A 19,060-nucleotide genomic window follows, 5' to 3' on the forward strand; every position below is an offset into this window, starting at 1 on the left:
AAGTCATAACAAGAAGTTTATTTTTTTTATTATTTTTATGTGATGATTCAAGTTAGCTTAGGATGAGTCACAGGCTCAATAAATTCAGCCTAATAGAATTTTGTCATGTAGTAATATTTTGTATTTTAATGAGAATTACAAAAGAGAAGAAAGATGTGTGACATGAGGTGTTTTTTATGCATAGCGTGAAGTTCTATTTGTTTGTAAGAGAGCCGATCTCGATTTATATTTTTTTAACAATTTTTTTTTCTCTTCTAAATTTTTTTTTCTAGTATTTTTTTTTTATTTTGTTTCAGGTTTGCAACAAGCGTTCTATAAAGATTTCACCAAAGATTTGTGACACCCAATGACATCCATTGACTTGCAAAATATATTTATTATTTTTCATGGTATTAAATAGCATATTATGTAACATATGAATGAAAATTTAAATAAGCATGACCAAACTTAATTATTAAATGATAGTTATTCTAAAGACTCAAATTAATTTTTTCTCAAAAGGATTGAGATTACCAATTCAATAAGTTGGTATAGATTTATCTACAATTTTAAGAGATAGGTTTAGTCCCAGTCTCACTCAGTTTTGCCCTAGCTCTCGTTTATCCTGGTTCCTTGCGGAAAAAAAATCAAAAATTTTATTTTTAGAACTCTATTGAATATTTTAAATAATATTTCTTGCAGACAATATGCACAATGATTTAAGAATTAAAAAAAAATTGGGGCCCAAATCTAGCCTAGCATACCTAATTTATAAAGATTTTTTTTTACCAAGCTTGAGCATACTCTTTAAATGAACATGGGTGCTTCGCCGCCTTTACGGAAATGATGCACGTGACCCAATAGGGTGGTTGCCATTTTACGGTGCATATTAGTTGTAGAGTTGGGCAACGGGCCGTGCCGGCCCGGCCCAGGCCCCCCGGGCCCAAATTCTAAGTGGGCCGTGCCTGGCACGGCCCGTGAGGCACGAAAGGCCAGCCCGGCCCGGCCCCCGGCCCCTCTATTGGTGGGCCGGGCCGGGCACGGCACGGCACGGGCCGTGCCAGGCACGGCCCGTAACGGGCGCAAACGGGCCGTGCCTGGCACGGCCCGTAACGGCTCCAGACGGGCCGTGCCTGGCACAGCCCGTCTGGAGAGGGGGTTTCGGGAAAAAGTCGATTTTACCCCTCCCAACAGTCCAATAACGGCTGAATGGAGGGGTATTTTGGGAAAAAAAAATTTGGGCTTCTATAAATAGCCCATTCCTCCCTCATTCTCACCACACCAAACCTCTCATTCTCTCCTTCTCTACTGCTATTATTTCTCTCCTCTAAAGTGCTCTTCTAGCAATTTAATTTTTAGTTTGTTCAAGTACTACACAAGAGGAGGTTCCTGTTGAGAAGAGAAGGTCGCTTCTGTTGAGAGCACAAGAGGAAGCTCGGAATCTCGGCTCTGCCTCTGCCCTCCGACCCTCTACTCAATTCCTCCTTGCGGTTAGTTTTTATTTTTTGAATTAATCATAGATATGTCATCTTTTGAGGAAAATCAGTTTGGCATTCCTGTTTCTGAGGGAGAAGAAACTAATCCCCAACCCCCTGTTCCTAGTTCCTCTAGAACTGGTGAACCGAGTGAAGGTCAAACCTCTTCTCGTAAGAGGACTAGTACTGTATGGAATGAATTTGATAGAGTTATGGTTGAGGGAGTCTGGAAAGCTAAATGTAAAAAATGTGCCAAACTTTATAGTTGTAGTAGTAGTGGGGGAACAGGGCATTTAAAAAGACATCAAGAGAGTCATAGGATGCATGATTCTCATGCTCAAACTCAAAGTAGCCTTAATATACAAGGGGGATTACTTGTAGGTAATTTTGCATATAATCATGAAAATCAAAGAAAAGCACTTGTAAAATGGATAGTTAAGGATGAATTACCTTTTAGTTTATGTGAATCTTTTAATTTTGAAGAATATGTTCAATTAAACCTACAACCTGCTTACAAAAGAACTAGTAGGCGTACATTTAGAAGAGTAGCTATGACCAATTTTTTAGCAATGAAACAAAATTTAATTGAAACACTTTCTACTTTAAATGTAAAAATTTCATTAACTTCTGATATTTGGTCAGCATCTGTAGGTAGTAATTGTTTTATTGCCATTACTGCTCATTATATTGATAATGATTGGCAATTAAATAAACGTATTCTTGCTTTTCGTGCTTTTGATTTTCCATATTCTGGGCAACAAATTTCAAATATAATTTATCAAACTGCATGTTCATATAATATTAATGATAAAATTATGTCTATTACTTTTGATAATGCATCTAATAATAATTCTGCTGTTGTATTATTAAAAGACTCATTGCATCCCATATTAGATGGAAATTTACTGCATATTAGATGTGCATGTCATATCTTAAATCTTTCTGTTCAAGCTGGCATGGGCATGATTCAAGATGTGATTTCAAAAATTAGAAATGCAGTTTCTTTTATTCATGCTTCTAGATCAAGACTTCAAGAATTTAAGGAATTATGCATAAATCATGGTAAACGTTTTAAAAAATTTAAACTTGATGTAATTACTCGTTGGAACTCCACATATAGCATGATACATGATGCATACCCATATAAAAATTTATTAAGTGCATATATTAATGATCGTGGATTAGGATTTACATTGACTGAAACTGATTGGAATAAAGGAAAAATTTTGGAAGATTTTTTGCTTAGTTTTTATAATGCTACCAATGTTCTTTCTGGTATTTATTACCCTACTTCATATTCATTTTTACAACAAGCATATATAATTAGTCAAAAATTTGCAGAACATAGATATGATGATGTTTTAATGCCTATTATTCACCTAATGGAATCTAAATGGAATGAGTATTGGGACAGGATATGTCCTATGCATAACTTAGCTGCTGTATTTGATCCTAGAGTTAAATTAAATGGCGTGCTAATTTTACTTGATGCATACGCTGAAAATATGAATCAAGATGCTGAATCTGCTAAAGATGAGGTAAGACAACTTCTTTATGATATTTATGCTATATATGATGAAAAAATTCGTGGATCTAGAACACAAATACAAACCTCTATTCCTCCTTCTAGTAGTTCTCGTTCGTCATCTATTTTTTCATTCATTGCACAGAGAAGACACACACATGCTTCAAGTTCCTCTTCATCTTCTTCATCTTTAAGTAGTGAACTAGAATTTTATTTACGAAATGATCTTCAGTCTGCATATGATGAAAATCAAATAGAGAATCTAGATGTATTATCTTGGTGGAAGAGTGTTAGAAATCAATATCCTGTTATGTCTGCAATTGCACGCGATATTTTAGCTGTGCCGATGTCCACGGTAGCATCGGAATCCGCTTTTAGTGCAGGTCGGCGTGTTCTTGACGAAAAGAGAAGTAGGATGACGGGCGAAACGGTGGAGATGCTTCTCTGCTTCAAGGATTGGCTGGATGCTGAGGCAAGACTTCAAGATAAAGGTGGACATAATACAACATCCTCTGATGATGATGATACAAACACTACTGAAGACTGAAGACTGAAGACTGAAGACTGAAGACTGAAGAGTGAATACTGATTCACTGAATCACTGATGATTAGTAAGATTTCTTAATTTTTTATAATTGTACATTTTTATTGTATTCTGGAGGTCAGACCAAGGTCCAAACCTCGGCCCTTTCTTAGTTTCTTATTGTATTCTAGAATCTAGAGGTCAGACCAAGGTCCAAACCTCCCTTCATGTACCATTTTGATTTAAATTAATAAACTGGTAGGGGTCTATGCCAAACCCCCCATCATTAAGGTGGCTTTATATTCATAAATCAAGATTTCTTAGTGTTCAATATTTATTAATTTATTAAAAAAATTTTATCGGGCCGAGCCGGGCCCAGGCCCGGACCGTGCCAGGCTCGCGTGCCAGCCCGGCCCAGGCCCTTATGGGCCGTGCCGTGCTGGCCCACGGGCCGTGCCGTGCTTGGCCTGCGGGCCTAGACCGGGCCGTGCCGGCCCAGGCCCGAAGCGGGCCGTGCCTGGCACGGCCCGCTGGCCAGGAACCTCTAGCCCAGCAAGGCCCTATCAAAGGGGCCGTGCCAGGCACGGCCCGCTTCGTGCCGTGCCGTGCCGGGCCGTGGGCGGCCCGGCCCAGTGCCCATCTCTAATTAGTTGTACCAAAAAACAAAAAAGTAAATATTGGAGTAACGAACTCGAAAATACTTATTATTATTATTTTTAATTTTTATGTGCTGATACGAGTTAACTGAGGATCGGCTTTAGGTCAGCTTAGCATAATTGTGTCATGTAGTCGAATTTTGTCTTTTAGTAAGAGTTATAAAAGAGGAGGGATGCCCGTGGGCATAAGGTAAGAGAGAGAAAAAAAAGATAGAAAATTTTGTTTGTTTGTCATAAAACCAACCTTGATTAAATATTTTTTTAATAAATTTTTGTTTCTTGCCTCCTAAATTTTTTCATCCAATTTTCCTTTCTGTTATTTGTTTTCTTTTATGTTTGTTTTAGATCCTATGTAGGCAGGAACGATCTAATTTTATTCCCTTCCTTCCGGACCCTGGTGAAGTCTATGCGTGCGTGCGAAATTCCTTTTGTCAGCTTGCGTTGCACGGAAGCTACAGGTCCCACCACCTTATCCACCTTCTATAAATATGCCCCCGTTTCAAACCACCGCAACTTTCCGTTCCCTCTCCCCCCTCCCGGTTCTCTTTCGCGGGCGGTCATCTCCGCTCGCACAAGAAATGAAAAGAGGAAGTCGAGGAAAGGTAAACCGAATCGCAGAGGTGAGTGCTTCCAAACCCTCGATCTCCTCGTTTGGAATTCCCTGGCCAGATCTCGTTCTTGATCGCATTTCTTTTTTCTTGAGTCAGCGGATAAAAGTTTGGTATCGTTCTTGATACGATCATTTGCGAACCCTAGTTTCTTTATCCCTGTCAAAGATCCTTAAAGTTCAATATAAAGAAGAAAAAAAAATCAGATCGTTTGCGAAATCCGCGGCAGGGCCTTCTCTGTCTCCCGCTCTTCTTCTTCGCTGAGGCTTCGAGGCTTTCCATGGCGTCGAACCGAGGCGCCTCTCGGCCATTGATGGCGGGGGAAGGTGGAGGAGGCCCATGACATCCCCTATTATCAGAGCAAAGCAAGCGGATAGCTATGGAACTGTCCGAAACCCTAGTTTCCCGTTCGTTCTTCGTGATTCCTCTGCTCTCGATGAATAGATTTCGCGTTTTTGGTTGGTTTTCAGTGGTTTTGGTTCTGATCGTTGGACGCGTCAAGACTGTGTTTTTCTCTTCATTCTTCCCATGAAAAAAGGTTGGAAATTGCGATTCTTTTCTTTCTTTATTCTCTCATTCTTTTTGTTAGAATAATTTCAAAATATGGGCTTCCTCTAATTGCCTATTTTTATTTTATAAAACGAGTTAGACGTATGGTTCACAATAGTACTATAGTTAAGCCTAATATAATGTGTGATCATTTTGTTTTATGGGCTTTTGTGCATCTTGGACGTATAGGATTGAGTTATATTTATTGCGGTAATTTTGGTATCTAGGCCAAAAAATCCAATTCGAATTTTGGAGCCTTTAATGGGAAAGCTCTTTTATGTTTTCTATATAAAGGCTAGGTCCCCCTCTCCTCTCCATATAGTTGATAGCTTGCCCTATTGACGGCTATCTCTTGAGAGGAGCAAGAAAGGGAAGATCCAACAGCTATTATTCCAGGTGATTGAAGAACGCATTCAATATGTCTTCCGCAGGTATATATCTCAAACTTGAATACGGTGTTATTGTAATTCTAAATCTCAGCATGTTATTATTTATGATTAACAATTGGTATCAGAGCCATTATGTTAGGATTAGAAATCTTTATACACAATTATTATTTTATCTGGATTTACGGATTGATTTTATGCATTGGTGATATATGGTGCATAAATCTTCATACACATATCTCCCATTGATAATCAAATATCTGATTTGATTTTATTTTAGATTTGCATGAAATATGATTGTATATGATTTTTGGATTAAAAAAAAAGAAAAAAGGAAAAGGATTTCACTGTTCATCCTTTTTTTTCCCTTCCCGTAGACTTCTCCTCCCAACCGCATGCCTATTCCTTCATCTGCTTCGCCGTTTTCTAATCACTCTTTCTAGATCCATTCATGGAGGATGAGTAAACATAAGGGAAGATGAGGAGAATGGCATAGGATCTTCCTCGCCGCCGGCCGGCGCCTCTGCGCTGTGCGGGCCGGCGGAAGGAAGCCGAGGTGGCTTTCGCATTTCCGCCGCAGAAGAACGCCCGACCCCACGAGCCTGGCCACCCCATGGCCAAGCTCGGCAACTCCACGGACTGGCCGCGCGCCTCGTGGCGTCGCAGCGACCTAGAGATGGGGGTTGTCATCCACGGGTGGTGGCCAGCATGGTGGCTTCCATGGAAGGCAGCCACAGGTTGCTTTAAAAAAAAAAGAGGGCCTTCCTCCCTGCTCGCCGACGCCTCTGTGCCGTCCAACGGCTGGCAGAGGGAGGCCGAGGCGGCTCGTCCGCCACCACCGCGGGCGGACAGCCGCCCCATCAGATCCGCCGCGGGCAGAAGCGGCCGCCTCACAGCACCACAGCGGGCAGACGCCGCCGCTGCTGCGGGCCGGGGCGTGTCCCGAGCCACCCCACGGTCGGCCGTAGGCCGTGGGGCATCGCGGCAACCCGGTGAGTGTCGCTGGCCACTTGTAATGGCCGACATGGTGGCGGCCATGGGTGGCAGCCACGAGATGCCTCCCAAAAAAAAAATGGGAACAGTGACGACGCTGGGAAGAAGGAAAATAGGAAGGAATAATTTAGGATTTTTTGGCCTACTAAGCCCAAATCTAAATAGGTCCATAGTTGCAAGTTGGGCCTTTTATTTAATCAGCCCATGTTTATTAGATTATTTTATTTGCATTGCATCCTATTGGATCGGAATGGGTTTTGAGCCTAGGGCTAAAAGTTAGTAACCCATTTAATTATTGTTTAAATACTGAATAATTTGAATTAGGCCCTCATCCATATTAATTATTAAATTGTTAAATTAATGAGGTGATAAATTTTGGACATATCTTGTTGTCATATATGCCATAAATTTTGTGATTAATATTTTTGTTTGATTAATCACATGTGATTTTGATTATGATTGTAGCATGTTTGATGGTTATGTTTTTGTCACATAAACCATTATTTTGTGATTGAAATTGATGGGGACATCAGAGTCCCTCATTCAGATGATGGAGTTAATTAGTTGCTTTTGTTATTGGTCGAGTCGATTTAGTCATTTGCTTTAGTCAAGTCAATTGGGTTAGCTATTAAGTCGTGTTGAGTCAAGTGATTGGATCAATTGATCAATGTAAGGCCTAATTACAAAGGTCAAATTTTGGGTGTGATCAATTGGTTTAATGGTCTAATGTTAGTAAGGTTTAATTTGGTTTGTAATCAGTTAATTGACTTAGTCAATTAATTGAAGGATCCAAGTTTGATTATTTGTTAATTGTTGACTTGGTCAACTCATGATATAGGGCCTATATAAGGGCACCCCGGTCATGAATTAGGAAAGTGGAATGATTGAATAAACCCTAGCCTCCTTTTTTCTTCTTCCTCCTCTCTTTCTCTTCTTCTTCCTCCTCTTCTTCTCTTCTTCCAGCGTCTCTATAACCTCTTTTTTCCTCCTCCTTTCCTTCTTCTTCCTCTTTCTCTCTTCTCCCTGCAGTGGTCCGCCATCAGAAATTTTGTTGGGCATAAAGACTATCCTTATTTTTCTATTAAGAGAATATTTTGAAATTGAAGTGACTGGTAGCCGCCAAAGTGGCACACTCACTGATATTTATCTGATTTCCTCAAAAAAAAGGGTAGCATTGCATTTTTTCAGATCATTGCATGCAATATCTTGCCCGAAGGTGTTATTGTGTATGATGATTTAGAAAAATGACATGAAGTGATTAATTGGATTGCATTAGCCTAGAATCATCCTTCTACCCAAAGGTGATGGTGTTTCGAAAGTTGATGTGATTTTGTTAATTGGCTTCATAATATGTCTTAAGAGCACCTCATAGTGTGTTGTATTGTCAGCCCAAAGGTGACTTTACAATGATGCACTAAGGCTCTTACCGTAATTAAACTTATATGATTTTCAAGTTTGATTATAGACTATCTAATTAATGGCCCAAGTTGATTAGATAGATATGTTGTCATCCATTGATTGCATGCATCACATTTGGATGATATTAAATAAAAGATGTTGTTTCCCCAGTTTTAAATGCCTCTTCCCTTTCAAGCCAATTGTCTGCCATTGAAACCTTGACTGAAAATAATTATATGAGATGGAAATGAGACATAGAAATAGCACTGGGTCTTTTGGGTTTAGATTTTGCTTTGAAGGAGCAGCCTTCAAAACCAACAGATAGGAGCACTGTCAAATACAAAGCTAAGTATGTCAAATGAGAAAGAGCTAACAGACAATTCAAGTGCTTTGATATCTGTGCGATATGTGACCCATTCAATAGTGGATTCGCACGAAAAATACAACCCTTCTCCGGCGTTGTTTATGTAATTAACCATCTACATGCAATTCAAGTCTGGTTAGAGGGAGATTCAACGACAATTGTGCAATGGATCATTGGTGTCTTAAGGTTGAAGACCAGACTACCCACATTTATTGAGAGATATACCTGCGGAAGACATATTGAATGCGTTCTTCAATCACGTGAAATAATAGTGGCTGGATCTTTCCTTTCTTGCTTCTCACAAAAGATAGCCATCAATGGAGCAAGCTATCAACCATATGGAGAGGAGAGGGGGACCTAGCCTTTATATAGAAAATATAAGGGAGCCTTCCCATTAAAGGCTCCAAAATCCTAATTGGGTTTTCTGGCCTACATACCAAAATTACCACAATACATAGGACTGAATCCTATACATCCAAGATGCACAAAAGCCCATAAAACAAAATGATCATACATCATATTGGGCTAACCATAGTACCATTATGAGCCATACATCTAACCCGTTTTATAAAAAAAAATAGGCAATCAATGGAAGCCCATATTTTGAAATTATTCTAACATTCTTCCACTTGGGCGAACACGGATTGCCATATTAATTTTAAAATTTTGTTTTGAAAACGACTCTCGGGTTAGACTACATAGGTGGCCACACATATAGCTCAAATGATAATCACCTCGGATACATGATCCGGTCCAATAAGAACATCAACATCGAACATGGAAGTTATTACACCATTTAATCGATGTAAGACCATTCCACAGCTACAAATACTAACATTCTTATCGTCATGAATCTCCATCCTCCAACCAATGTGACAGTATGTAGTATGAACTTAGCACCAAAATGTGATCAAAAGGTGTGCTAATTCATATCGGTCCACATAAATGCTTCAAAATGAAGCCACATGTCTCAAAAGAGACTCACATCATGTCTTTATGCATTATATCTCGAGATTAAAATGATATCATAATAAAAGACATAGGTGAAATGCATGCTCAAATATAATTATAAGTTCTGTGCACAAAATACAAAATTATAAATAAAGAGATAAATATTATTATTATTGGAAGAGGCTATACCCGAAGCATATGGGTTGCCTACATATCCCATAAAAGGGAATCAAGCCAAAATGTAGTTCTTTTACATAATTAACTCCTACTAACAAAAAAATCAAAAGTTTCCACAATGCCCATATTAGCAATATGTGTCTTAAAGATTTTTGGTGCGAGTTCCTTAGTCAATGGTTCTACAATCATTACCTCCGTATTTATATGCTCTATTTTTGCCTGCCCTTCTTTAACTTTATCTCTGCCACCAAGTACTTGATGTCTATATGCTTGGAGCCACCAAAACTCTTGTTATTCTTTGAAAATAACACTGCTGCACTATTGTCACAATAAATAATAATTGGTCTCGAGATGGAATCAACAACTTTCAGTCCCGAAATAAAATTTCTCAACCAAATGGCTTGGACCATAGCTTCATAATATACCACAAATTCAGCCTGCATAGTAGAAGAAACCACTAGAGTTTGCTTAACGCTTTTTCAAGAAATAGCACCACCAGCCATCATAATAACATAACTTGAAGTTGACTTCAGATCATCTTGACATCCTACAAAATCAGAATCTAAGTAGCCTACCACCTCAAGATGACCTGTACGCTGAAAGGTAAGCATGTAACCTTCAGTCTTTTTCAAATATCTCATAACTTTCGTAACTACTTTCCAATATTCTTGTCCTGGATTCGATTGAAATTTATTAAGGACACTCACTGCATAGGCTATATCTGGTCTAGTGCAAACTTGAAATTTATTAAGGACACTCACTGCATAGGCTATATCTGGTCTAGTGCAAACTTGAGCATACATCAGGCTCCCTACAACACTTGCATACGGTTTGTTCTTCAAAGATTTCCTTTCAAGTTCATTTTTTGGACACTGGGCTTTGCTAATATGGGCATTGTGGAAACCTTTGATGTTTTTGATAATATGTTTTTAAGATACATATTGCTAATATAGGCATTGTGGAAATTTTTGATGTTTTTGGTTAGTGGGAGTTATTTATGTAAAAGAACTACGTTTTGGCTTGATCCCCTTTACGGGGTACGTAGGCAACCCATATGCTTCGGGTACAACCTCTTTCAATAATAATAATATTTATCTCTCCATTTATAATTTTGTATTTTGTGCACAAAAATTATAATTATATTTGAGTATGCATTTCACATATGTCTTTTATTATGATATCATTTTGATCTCGAGATATAATGTATAAAGACATGATGTGAGTCTTTTTTGAGACATGTGGCTTCTTTTTGAAGCATTTATGAGGACCGATGTGAATTAGCACACCTTTTGATCACATTTTGGTGCTAAGTTCATACTACATACTACCACATTGGTTGGAGGATGGGGATCCATGTCGATAAGGATGTTAGCATTTATAGCTGTGGAGTGGTCTTACATCGATTAAATGGTGTAACGACTTTCATGTTCGATGTTGATGTTCTTGTTGGACCGGATCATGTATCCAAGGTGATTATCATTTGAGCTATATGTGTGGCCACCTATGTAGTCTAACCCGAGAGTTGTTTTCAAAATAAAGTTTTTTAAATTAATATGGCAATCCGTGTTCGCCCAAGTGGGAGTATGTTAGAATATATTTAAAATATGAGCTTCCACTGATTGCGTATTTTTGTTTTATAAAACGGGTTAGACGTATGGCTCATAATGGTACTATGGTTAAGCCCAATATGATGCGTAATTATTTTGTTTTATGGGCTTTGGTGCACCTTGGATGTATAGGATTGAGTCCTATTTATTGTGGTAATTTTGGTATGTAGGCCAGAAAACCCAATTAGGGTTTTGGAGCCTTTAATGGGAAGGCTCCCTTATGTTTCCTATATAAAGGTTAGGACTCCCTCTCCTCTCCATATGGTTGATAGCTTGCCCCATTGACGACTATCTTTTGTGAGGAACAAGGAAGGAAAGATTCAGCCGCTATTATTCCAGGTGATTGAAGAACGTATTCAATATGTCTTCCGCAGGTATATCTCTCAAACTTGAATACACTATTGTTGTGATTCTATATTTTGCGATCAAAGGGAACAGTGGCGTCGCGGTGCCTTGGGGATAAGTTATTGTTGATCATAAATAATAACATGCTCCGCTGCGCCATGAGGATAAGTTATTGTTGATCATAAATAATAACATGCTAAGATTTAGAATCACAACAATAATGTATTCAAGTTTAAGAGATATACCTGCGGAAGACATATTGAATACGTTCTTCAATCACCTGGAATAATAGCGGCTGGATCTTCCCTTCCTTGCTCTTCACAAAAGATAGCCGTCAATGGGGCAAGCTATCAACCATATAGAGAGGAGAGGGGGACCTAGCCTTTATATAGAAAACATAAGGGAGCCTTCCCATTAAAGGCTCCAAAACCCTAATTGGGTTTTCTAGCCTACATACCAAAATTACCACAATAAATATGACTCAATCCTATATATCCAAGGTGCACCAAAGCCCATAAAACAAAATGATCACGCATTATATTGGGCTTAACAATAGTACCATTATGAGCCATACATCTCACCTGTTTTATAAAATAAAAATACGCAATCAGTGGAAGCTTATATTTTAAAAATATTCTAACATTCTCCCACTTGGGCGAGCACGGATTGCATAAGGGAAAAGCTGACTGTATGTTTGTTTGCTTAAAACTTCTTCAGTTGTAGGTCATGCTGCTGTGAGGAGCTTTATTTGATCATAAATGCTGCTCAACTATTCAAGACTTTTGATGTTGCAGGGATCTTTCTTACAACTCCTTTACAGGATCCAATGCACTGTCTACATGTCAGCAAGGCAATGTGTAAGGATTTTCAGATTTGCTCTTTCTCTCTCTCTCTCTCCCTCTTATGATCTATGAGTTGGTGATTTTGTTTCTTCTTACTCTTAGAACTCTCATTCTCTTTCTCGTAGGAATCTGGTTTCTAGTTATTTATCAGCAAACAGTTATTCGTAAGCTTCTTATAGCATTGTCACTTCTTTCTTGAATTGTTGCCAATTCCAATTAACTCGATTTTTTAAGTTTCAAAACTATGCCTAACATTATTTTTTTTAATTTTGTCTTATAGGATAGCATCATGATTAAGGAGGAACCTCCCTTGTTCTGGAAAAGCTGAAAGTGAGTAATTTGCAAAAGAATTTCCACTCTGTGAAAGTTTTGAAGCTTTTGTCTCATATCATGAGGGTGTTCTAATTTTACTTTAGAAAAACCATATTGACAATTAAATATATTTGCAGACTACAACTTGTTTATAAATTGTGGTGGTAGCAACGTGACTATTGGTGGCAATGAATATGAAGAGGATACCACTCATCTAGGTTCATCAATATATGCTGAATCTAATAGTGGAAAGTGGGCTTATAGCAGTACGGGAGGCTTTGTAGGAAATAAGGAGGCAAAATACATTGCTATAAATTCATCAATATTGAACATGGCAAATCCGGAATTGTACATGACTGCTAGGCTTAGTCCTCTGTCCCTTAAATACTATGGTCTCTGCTTACAAAAGAGATATTATACAGTGAAGCTTCATTTTGCTGAGGTTATGTTCACAGATGACCAAACATATTCCAGTGTTGGAGAGCGCTTCTTTGATGTATCAATTCAGGTGACTGTTTTCACCATCGCATATCTTACATCAATTCGTCACATTTCTCATGTTTTATCTGCGGCATTGACTGCTTTAAGTATTACATTTATTGATTTTTATGCATATCCTATTATGACAAGATTAAGATTTTTTTTTTTTCTGATATTTCTCTCTAAGCCTTTATATATATTAATGTGTTGCTAGTAGTTAGAGTATATAATAGTAACTTATATGTTTCATTGTGGAGGGTGCGACTACTTTTAATGTTGCATTCATTGAATTACATGCATGTGCACATAAGTATGTACTTATGCACATACAATTTTTATGCCAACATTGAAAATATAAGCCAAATCTATTCATTTTTATTTTCTTTGACTTTTTACATAGACTTTTTTCTATGTATCTCTTATTTATCGACAAAGAGCACATAGAAATAATACTTCTTGCATGGATAAAACTATAAATTTATGCAGGGACAAAAGGTTTTGCAAGACTTTAATATTGCAAAAGAAGCAAATGGGACTGGAAAGGAAATAATCAAGTCCTTTACTACCATTGTACATGGTACTTTGGAAATTCACTTGCAATGGCTTGGGAAAGGCACAAATTCCATTCCATGGAGAGGTGTATATGGACCTCTCATATCAGCCATTTCAGTGACACCAAGTAAGTTTTCAAAGCACTATCCTCTCATTTCCTTATGCATTATTCATAACGATGACGTAAAATAATTTCAAATTTGCAGATTTCAAGCCTGATAAAAGCAAGTTATCTGGAGCTTTTCTGGGCATTGCTGCTGCTTCTTGTACTGGGATCGTGCTGACAATAACATTAATATGGTCTTTCTTCAGAAGGAAAAACAATGAAAACAATGGTACGATCAATTGTTTAACCGAAATATGTTTAGGAAAAATGGAGCTCGAATTTTCCAAAGATGATCTATCTTTTTGAAGATGCCATGTATCATATACCGAACATCCTAATGCTTGAATATGAAAAAAGAACAACAGTTTTAAAGAGTTTTTGGCCAATTGGTTGAATTTGTTCTTGTGAGATCATCAATCTGCACTGCCATTATTAGTTAGCATATGCACTCTATGCAGATGATTATGATATCCTATACATGTTAGGGCTGATGACCTTGTTTGCCACAAATTCAATGTCAGATTAATATCTCATTTATGAAACGTAAATCAAGGTCGTAAATGTTGTTTGCTTTATCATTGCATTTTGTAAAATGTTTTTTGAAGGTTATTCATCGTTCATTCTTATCTTACATATAATAATTTTAAAGAAAAATTACAAGATGTTTGCATTCAGGCCTCAGAGGATTAGAGTTGCAGACAGGTTACTTCACTTTAAAACAGATTAAAATAGCCACCAAGAACTTTGATCCTGAAAATAAGATAGGTGAAGGTGGCTTTGGTCCAGTCTACAAGGTATGCACAAAGCATTTTTAAATTAAGGTTTTTATATCTTGCCCTTGGTTGAACTCTTGTATCTTTTTCTCAGTTTAAGTGATATTCTGCGTATGAAATCCTAGATCTTATCCTTAGGTAGAATTTTGATCCTTTTATAATTTGCATGTCACAGGGGGTGCTGCCAGATGGTTCTGTAATTGCTGTGAAGCAGCTTTCTTCCAAGTCTAAACAAGGGAACCGTGAATTCATTAATGAGATAGGCATGATATCTGCCTTGCAGCACCCAAATCTTGTTAAGCTTTATGGGTTTTGTATTGAAGGAAATCAATTATTGCTAATATATGAATACATGGAAAATAATAGTCTTGCTCGTGCTCTATTTGGTAAGTGCTTCCATTGTACTAAATATCTTTTTCAAAATTTTGCACTCAGTGATTTCTTCTCTCTCTCTCTCTCTCTCTCTCTCTCTCTCTCTCTCTGTGTGTGTGTTTGTGTGTGTGTGCTCTGACCAATTGTTTATGCCTTGTGGATGACAAAAAAATTTATAATGTTTACAGGTCCTGAAAGACATCAGCTGAAACTGGACTGGCGAACAAGGCATAAGATTTGTCTAGGAATAGCAAGAGGTTTGGCATTTCTGCATGAGGAATCAAGGATAAAGATCATTCACCGAGACATCAAGGCCACAAATATTCTGCTTGACAAAGACCTCAGTGCTAAAATATCTGATTTTGGTTTGGCTAGACTTGATGAAGAAGAGAACACTCACATCAACACCAGGATAGCTGGAACTGTGTAAGTAGAAATTATTGCTTTGAGGAAGTGATTCTTTTTCTCTAGTTATGCTTTTCTCAAATGTATTGACCAGACAATAAAATATAATTAAGGGTAGTTCGTCAGGATTCTAGAATAACATAATAAATTAGAGTATTCCAAATCATGTAGGACACTATAAAATTCTGAAAGATAGGAGTCAAGAGTATGAACTTCTAATGTTAGCATATTATACAACAGTTGAGAAATGAAAAATATGCAATGCCAGATTATATTTAGTATCAAACATACAGAATGCTAATTTTCTGTTTTTGTAATGCATGCTAACATCTTCTAGGCTAATCTTCTTGTCTATCTAGAAAATATAATTTATTTTTTTTAATTATATTTGCCTGACAATGGCTCCTAAAGAATGCATGAGTCCTTGATTGTTTATTATTGAAAGTATGATTTACAATATTCTACACTTTCTTCCCTAGAGAGCTTCTTTATATATTTTATGAAAAACCTACTCGTGCAGAGGATATATGGCTCCTGAATATGTAATGAGGGGTTACTTGACAGACAAAGCTGATGTCTACAGCTTTGGAGTTGTCACGTTGGAGATTGTCAGTGGAATGAGCAACACTAGTTATGGACCGAAGGACTTTGTATATCTTCTTGATTGGGTAAGTGAAAATTGTAGAATCTCACATGATCACGAATTTTACTTGACATACTCATCAAGTGAAGGATTATACCATATATCTTTTATAATAAAACAAAAAGGTGACAAACACTCGCACAAACAGAGAGAAAGAGAGTTAGGTTAGAATATTTATGAGAATATTTAGCCTCAAATGTTTCCTTGTGAAAATCAGTGATAAACCTCTCAGAATCAAAATCCATATCATTGATCATGATTTACATTATATAAAACGCTTAGAGGCAAAAAAAAATTATGCATTTTTAGATAGTTTCCCTGTGCATCAAATAAAAATGGATGATTTTAATGATGACATAGCACATTTTGGTTTGATATATATTTTAAAGACATCCAAACCAGCTAAAATTTGGTTTGTATATATTTAGGTCAAGATCAATGGTTTAGATTTATAAATTATGCAGCCTATAATATTATTTTTCTTATTAGGTTTATTTCTACTGTCATTTTGTTCAAGTTCGATGCATGGAAAAAAGACCTTCAAAATAAATTATGTTTATTCTCTAGATACTTTACACAATGTAGATCATAATCAATGGTGTGGACTTTGATTTTGAGAAGTCCTTCATTGATTTTTGCCGGGAAGTATATAAGGCCAAATATTCTCAGAAGAATTATTCTAGAAGGGTATCTACTCTTTTCAAATCCAAAATTAATAATATGGCATGCCAATCGAAGATCGGCACCATTGATCATGATCGATCCTAGTAAGATAGTTTAGCAATCAAAAATCATGTATTATAGTAGCTTCTAATCTATGCATTAAGTGGGTACAAAAATGAAGAGTGAAAATGATGTAAGACCTTGTTTAGCTGGAATCTGAGCATTAAAATCTATTAATTTTCAATTATATAAGTTGTAGCATGTGTAAATTATGATAAATAAGTTGAATTTCCAATTTAAATGCTTCATCATCTATTTGAGCATACTTATATAATGGAAATTATTTGTTTTTGTATCCCGTTGATGCACAGGTTGCAAAAGTGCCAAAACATATAATATTTGGCTTCTAAGAGGTTTTTGCATGTGCACACACAAAGTTCACGTATATCTTGAACAAGGATGTAGCAATATGTCAGGAATCAGGATGTTCTTGCTAGAGCCAGTTTCACAACTCTGCGAGTTCTCAGAAAAAGTTAATTAAATAAAAATAGACTTTATAACAATCAAGTTATGCATATATTTATGTATATATACATATGTGCTTATAAGACATGCACACATGCATATGCACACACGAGAGTTCCCTTAAACAAAGACATAGCATATTAATTGCCAAGATTTCCTTGCTCGAGCCAATTTCATTACTTTGCTAGCTGTCAAGAAAAGTTAATTAAATTGTACCCAAAAAAAAAAAGAAAAGTTAATTAAATAAGAATATTTATTATAATCAGGTTCAATTTACATCAACTTTCTCACTTAAATAAACTATGTCGTGTTCTTACTTACCATTATTATAGATGAATCTGGTGATAACATCCATTCCATGTGTACATCATCCGCAGGCCTATATTTCACTAGAGCAGGGAAGCCTGCTTGAACTAGTTGACCCCAACCTCGGTTCAAACTACTTCAAGGAAGAGGCGTTGCGGATGCTGTCCATCGCCCTCGTATGCACCAACCCATCTCCAGCTCTCAGGCCCTCAATGTCCGCTGTGGTAAGCATGCTAAAAGGGAAAACGCCGGTGAGTTTCCCCGAAGTGAAGCGCTCAATCGACAAAACTGAGGATTCGAGATTCAAATCCTTAGAGAGAATGTGCCGTGAGAGCCAATCAAAGAGCATTGTAATGGATGGACCATTGATCGATACCTCGATATCTACCCTAAGTGGTAAAGAAAGCGCTCCACCTCCCTCAGCAAGCAAGAGCAAAGAGATATTACAAGCAGGCACTTCTCAAAACTGAGCAAAGAGACGTGTATACGGAGCAACTCTTTTTGTAGTCGGTTCTGTGAATAGATCAAGCACACATACACCAATCTTTTCATCCACATCTATTGTACTTAAGAACAAAGCGAGTGAAGCTCAAAATAAAGTGTTTTAAGTTCTTAAATATTATTTCTAGCTTCACCATGCCTACGCTTCTTTTCAAACTACCAATCGATCCATTGGGAAGGCAGGAAGGAGGATGGAAAGATGAAAGAACTTACGGTAGGCAATTAGTGCTTGGCTCAGGCAATTGCGCACAGCTTGGGGGCGAATCAGCTGGAACTGGGCCACGAGGGCCTTGAGGCACATGCAGACTGGCCATCAAGCTCCTGGAGGGAGTGTTGTTGTTCTTGAGCAGCCCCGCTGCGTACAGCTGGCCCAACCCTGTGGTGATTGAGACGGTCGCCTAAGGCTCTGGCCCAAAAAAGGCCCACCATAGGAAAGACTTCAAAGACAAAACAGAAAGAAAAACGACCCTCTTTAGTGAGTTCGCCTCAGGCCAGTCCACTGCAGAAAAAGCCTCAAAGACAAAACGAAAAAAAAAAAAAAACTTCTTAGTGAGATCGCCTTAGGCTTCTAAATGTATTGAGCCGCTCATGCCGCTGCGCCACATAAAAAATGGAGTGTAACTGCCATTGCGGCTGCTGAAGGGTGCGAGGCACGGAACGAGCGGCATCACGACCGCATCACAGGCATCGGCAGCACCCATTGTCGTCGCATGCTCCGGAACGAGGAAAAGGAGAAAGAGAAGGGAGAGGGAGAGCTGGGATTTAGAACAAGTTGAGGCCATCTCGAGGTAGGCATTATTCAGGGATGGTTCAGGTTTGGGGACGTGGTGGTGCTTAAATAAGAAGGCATGCATGCACGTAGAGAGAAAGAGGAGATAGGGAGATTTGATTGATGGCGGTTAGGTGTTTATCGGTTGGTATGACCGTGACGGGACAGGCGCAGCAGCCAGAGTAATTAATGAGGAAGTTGAGGGGGCTCGGTGATGATGAAACTGGTGCATGCCCGAGGTTTCAGTTTTTCCGCAATGCCAACCTCCCAAAATG

At 38.0% G+C, this 19,060-nt stretch overlaps 1 protein-coding gene across 14 annotated transcripts; it reads left to right on the forward strand.

Moving 5' to 3' along the window:
- The first annotated feature begins 4,669 nt into the window (after window positions 1-4,669).
- LOC149768793 (putative LRR receptor-like serine/threonine-protein kinase At1g53430) lies at window positions 4,670-18,132 on the forward strand. Of its 14 annotated transcripts, none has more exons than XM_089926123.1 (13): window positions 4,670-4,778; window positions 4,866-5,304; window positions 12,254-12,393; window positions 12,504-12,542; window positions 12,659-12,708; window positions 12,828-13,198; window positions 13,657-13,849; window positions 13,929-14,057; window positions 14,504-14,622; window positions 14,777-14,987; window positions 15,162-15,399; window positions 15,899-16,046; window positions 17,587-18,132. In XM_089926123.1, the coding sequence occupies exons 6-13, from the start codon at window positions 13,022-13,024 to the stop codon at window positions 17,983-17,985; spliced, it is 1,614 nt and encodes a 537-aa protein (XP_089782249.1). In that variant the 5' UTR covers window positions 4,670-4,778; window positions 4,866-5,304; window positions 12,254-12,393; window positions 12,504-12,542; window positions 12,659-12,708; window positions 12,828-13,021; the 3' UTR covers window positions 17,986-18,132. The 14 variants fall into 14 exon arrangements, with proteins under 14 accessions (XP_089782249.1, XP_089782263.1, XP_089782247.1 ...); XM_089926124.1 differs by having other exon boundaries at window positions 4,711-4,778; window positions 5,237-5,304; XM_089926128.1 differs by having other exon boundaries at window positions 4,716-4,778; window positions 5,237-5,304; window positions 12,331-12,393.
- Window positions 18,133-19,060: the final 928 nt, after the last annotated feature.

The sequence above is a fragment of the Phoenix dactylifera genome, chromosome 1 (genome assembly GCF_051530095.1).
Source record: "Phoenix dactylifera cultivar Ajwa chromosome 1, Ajwa_hap1_PhDact_Kaust_v1.1, whole genome shotgun sequence".
NCBI classification, from domain to species: Eukaryota; Viridiplantae; Streptophyta; class Magnoliopsida; order Arecales; family Arecaceae; genus Phoenix; species Phoenix dactylifera.

Bases quoted from the DNA above. Each gene is read 5' to 3' on its own strand.
- LOC149768793 (XM_089926123.1), top strand. From the start codon at position 13,022: ATGGCAAATCCGGAATTGTACATGACTGCTAGGCTTAGTCCTCTGTCC. The intron at 13,850-13,928 runs GTAAGTTTTCAA...TCAAATTTGCAG, and splicing joins AGCCATTTCAGTGACACCAA to ATTTCAAGCCTGATAAAAGC. The intron at 16,047-17,586 runs GTAAGTGAAAAT...CATCATCCGCAG, and splicing joins TTGTATATCTTCTTGATTGG to GCCTATATTTCACTAGAGCA.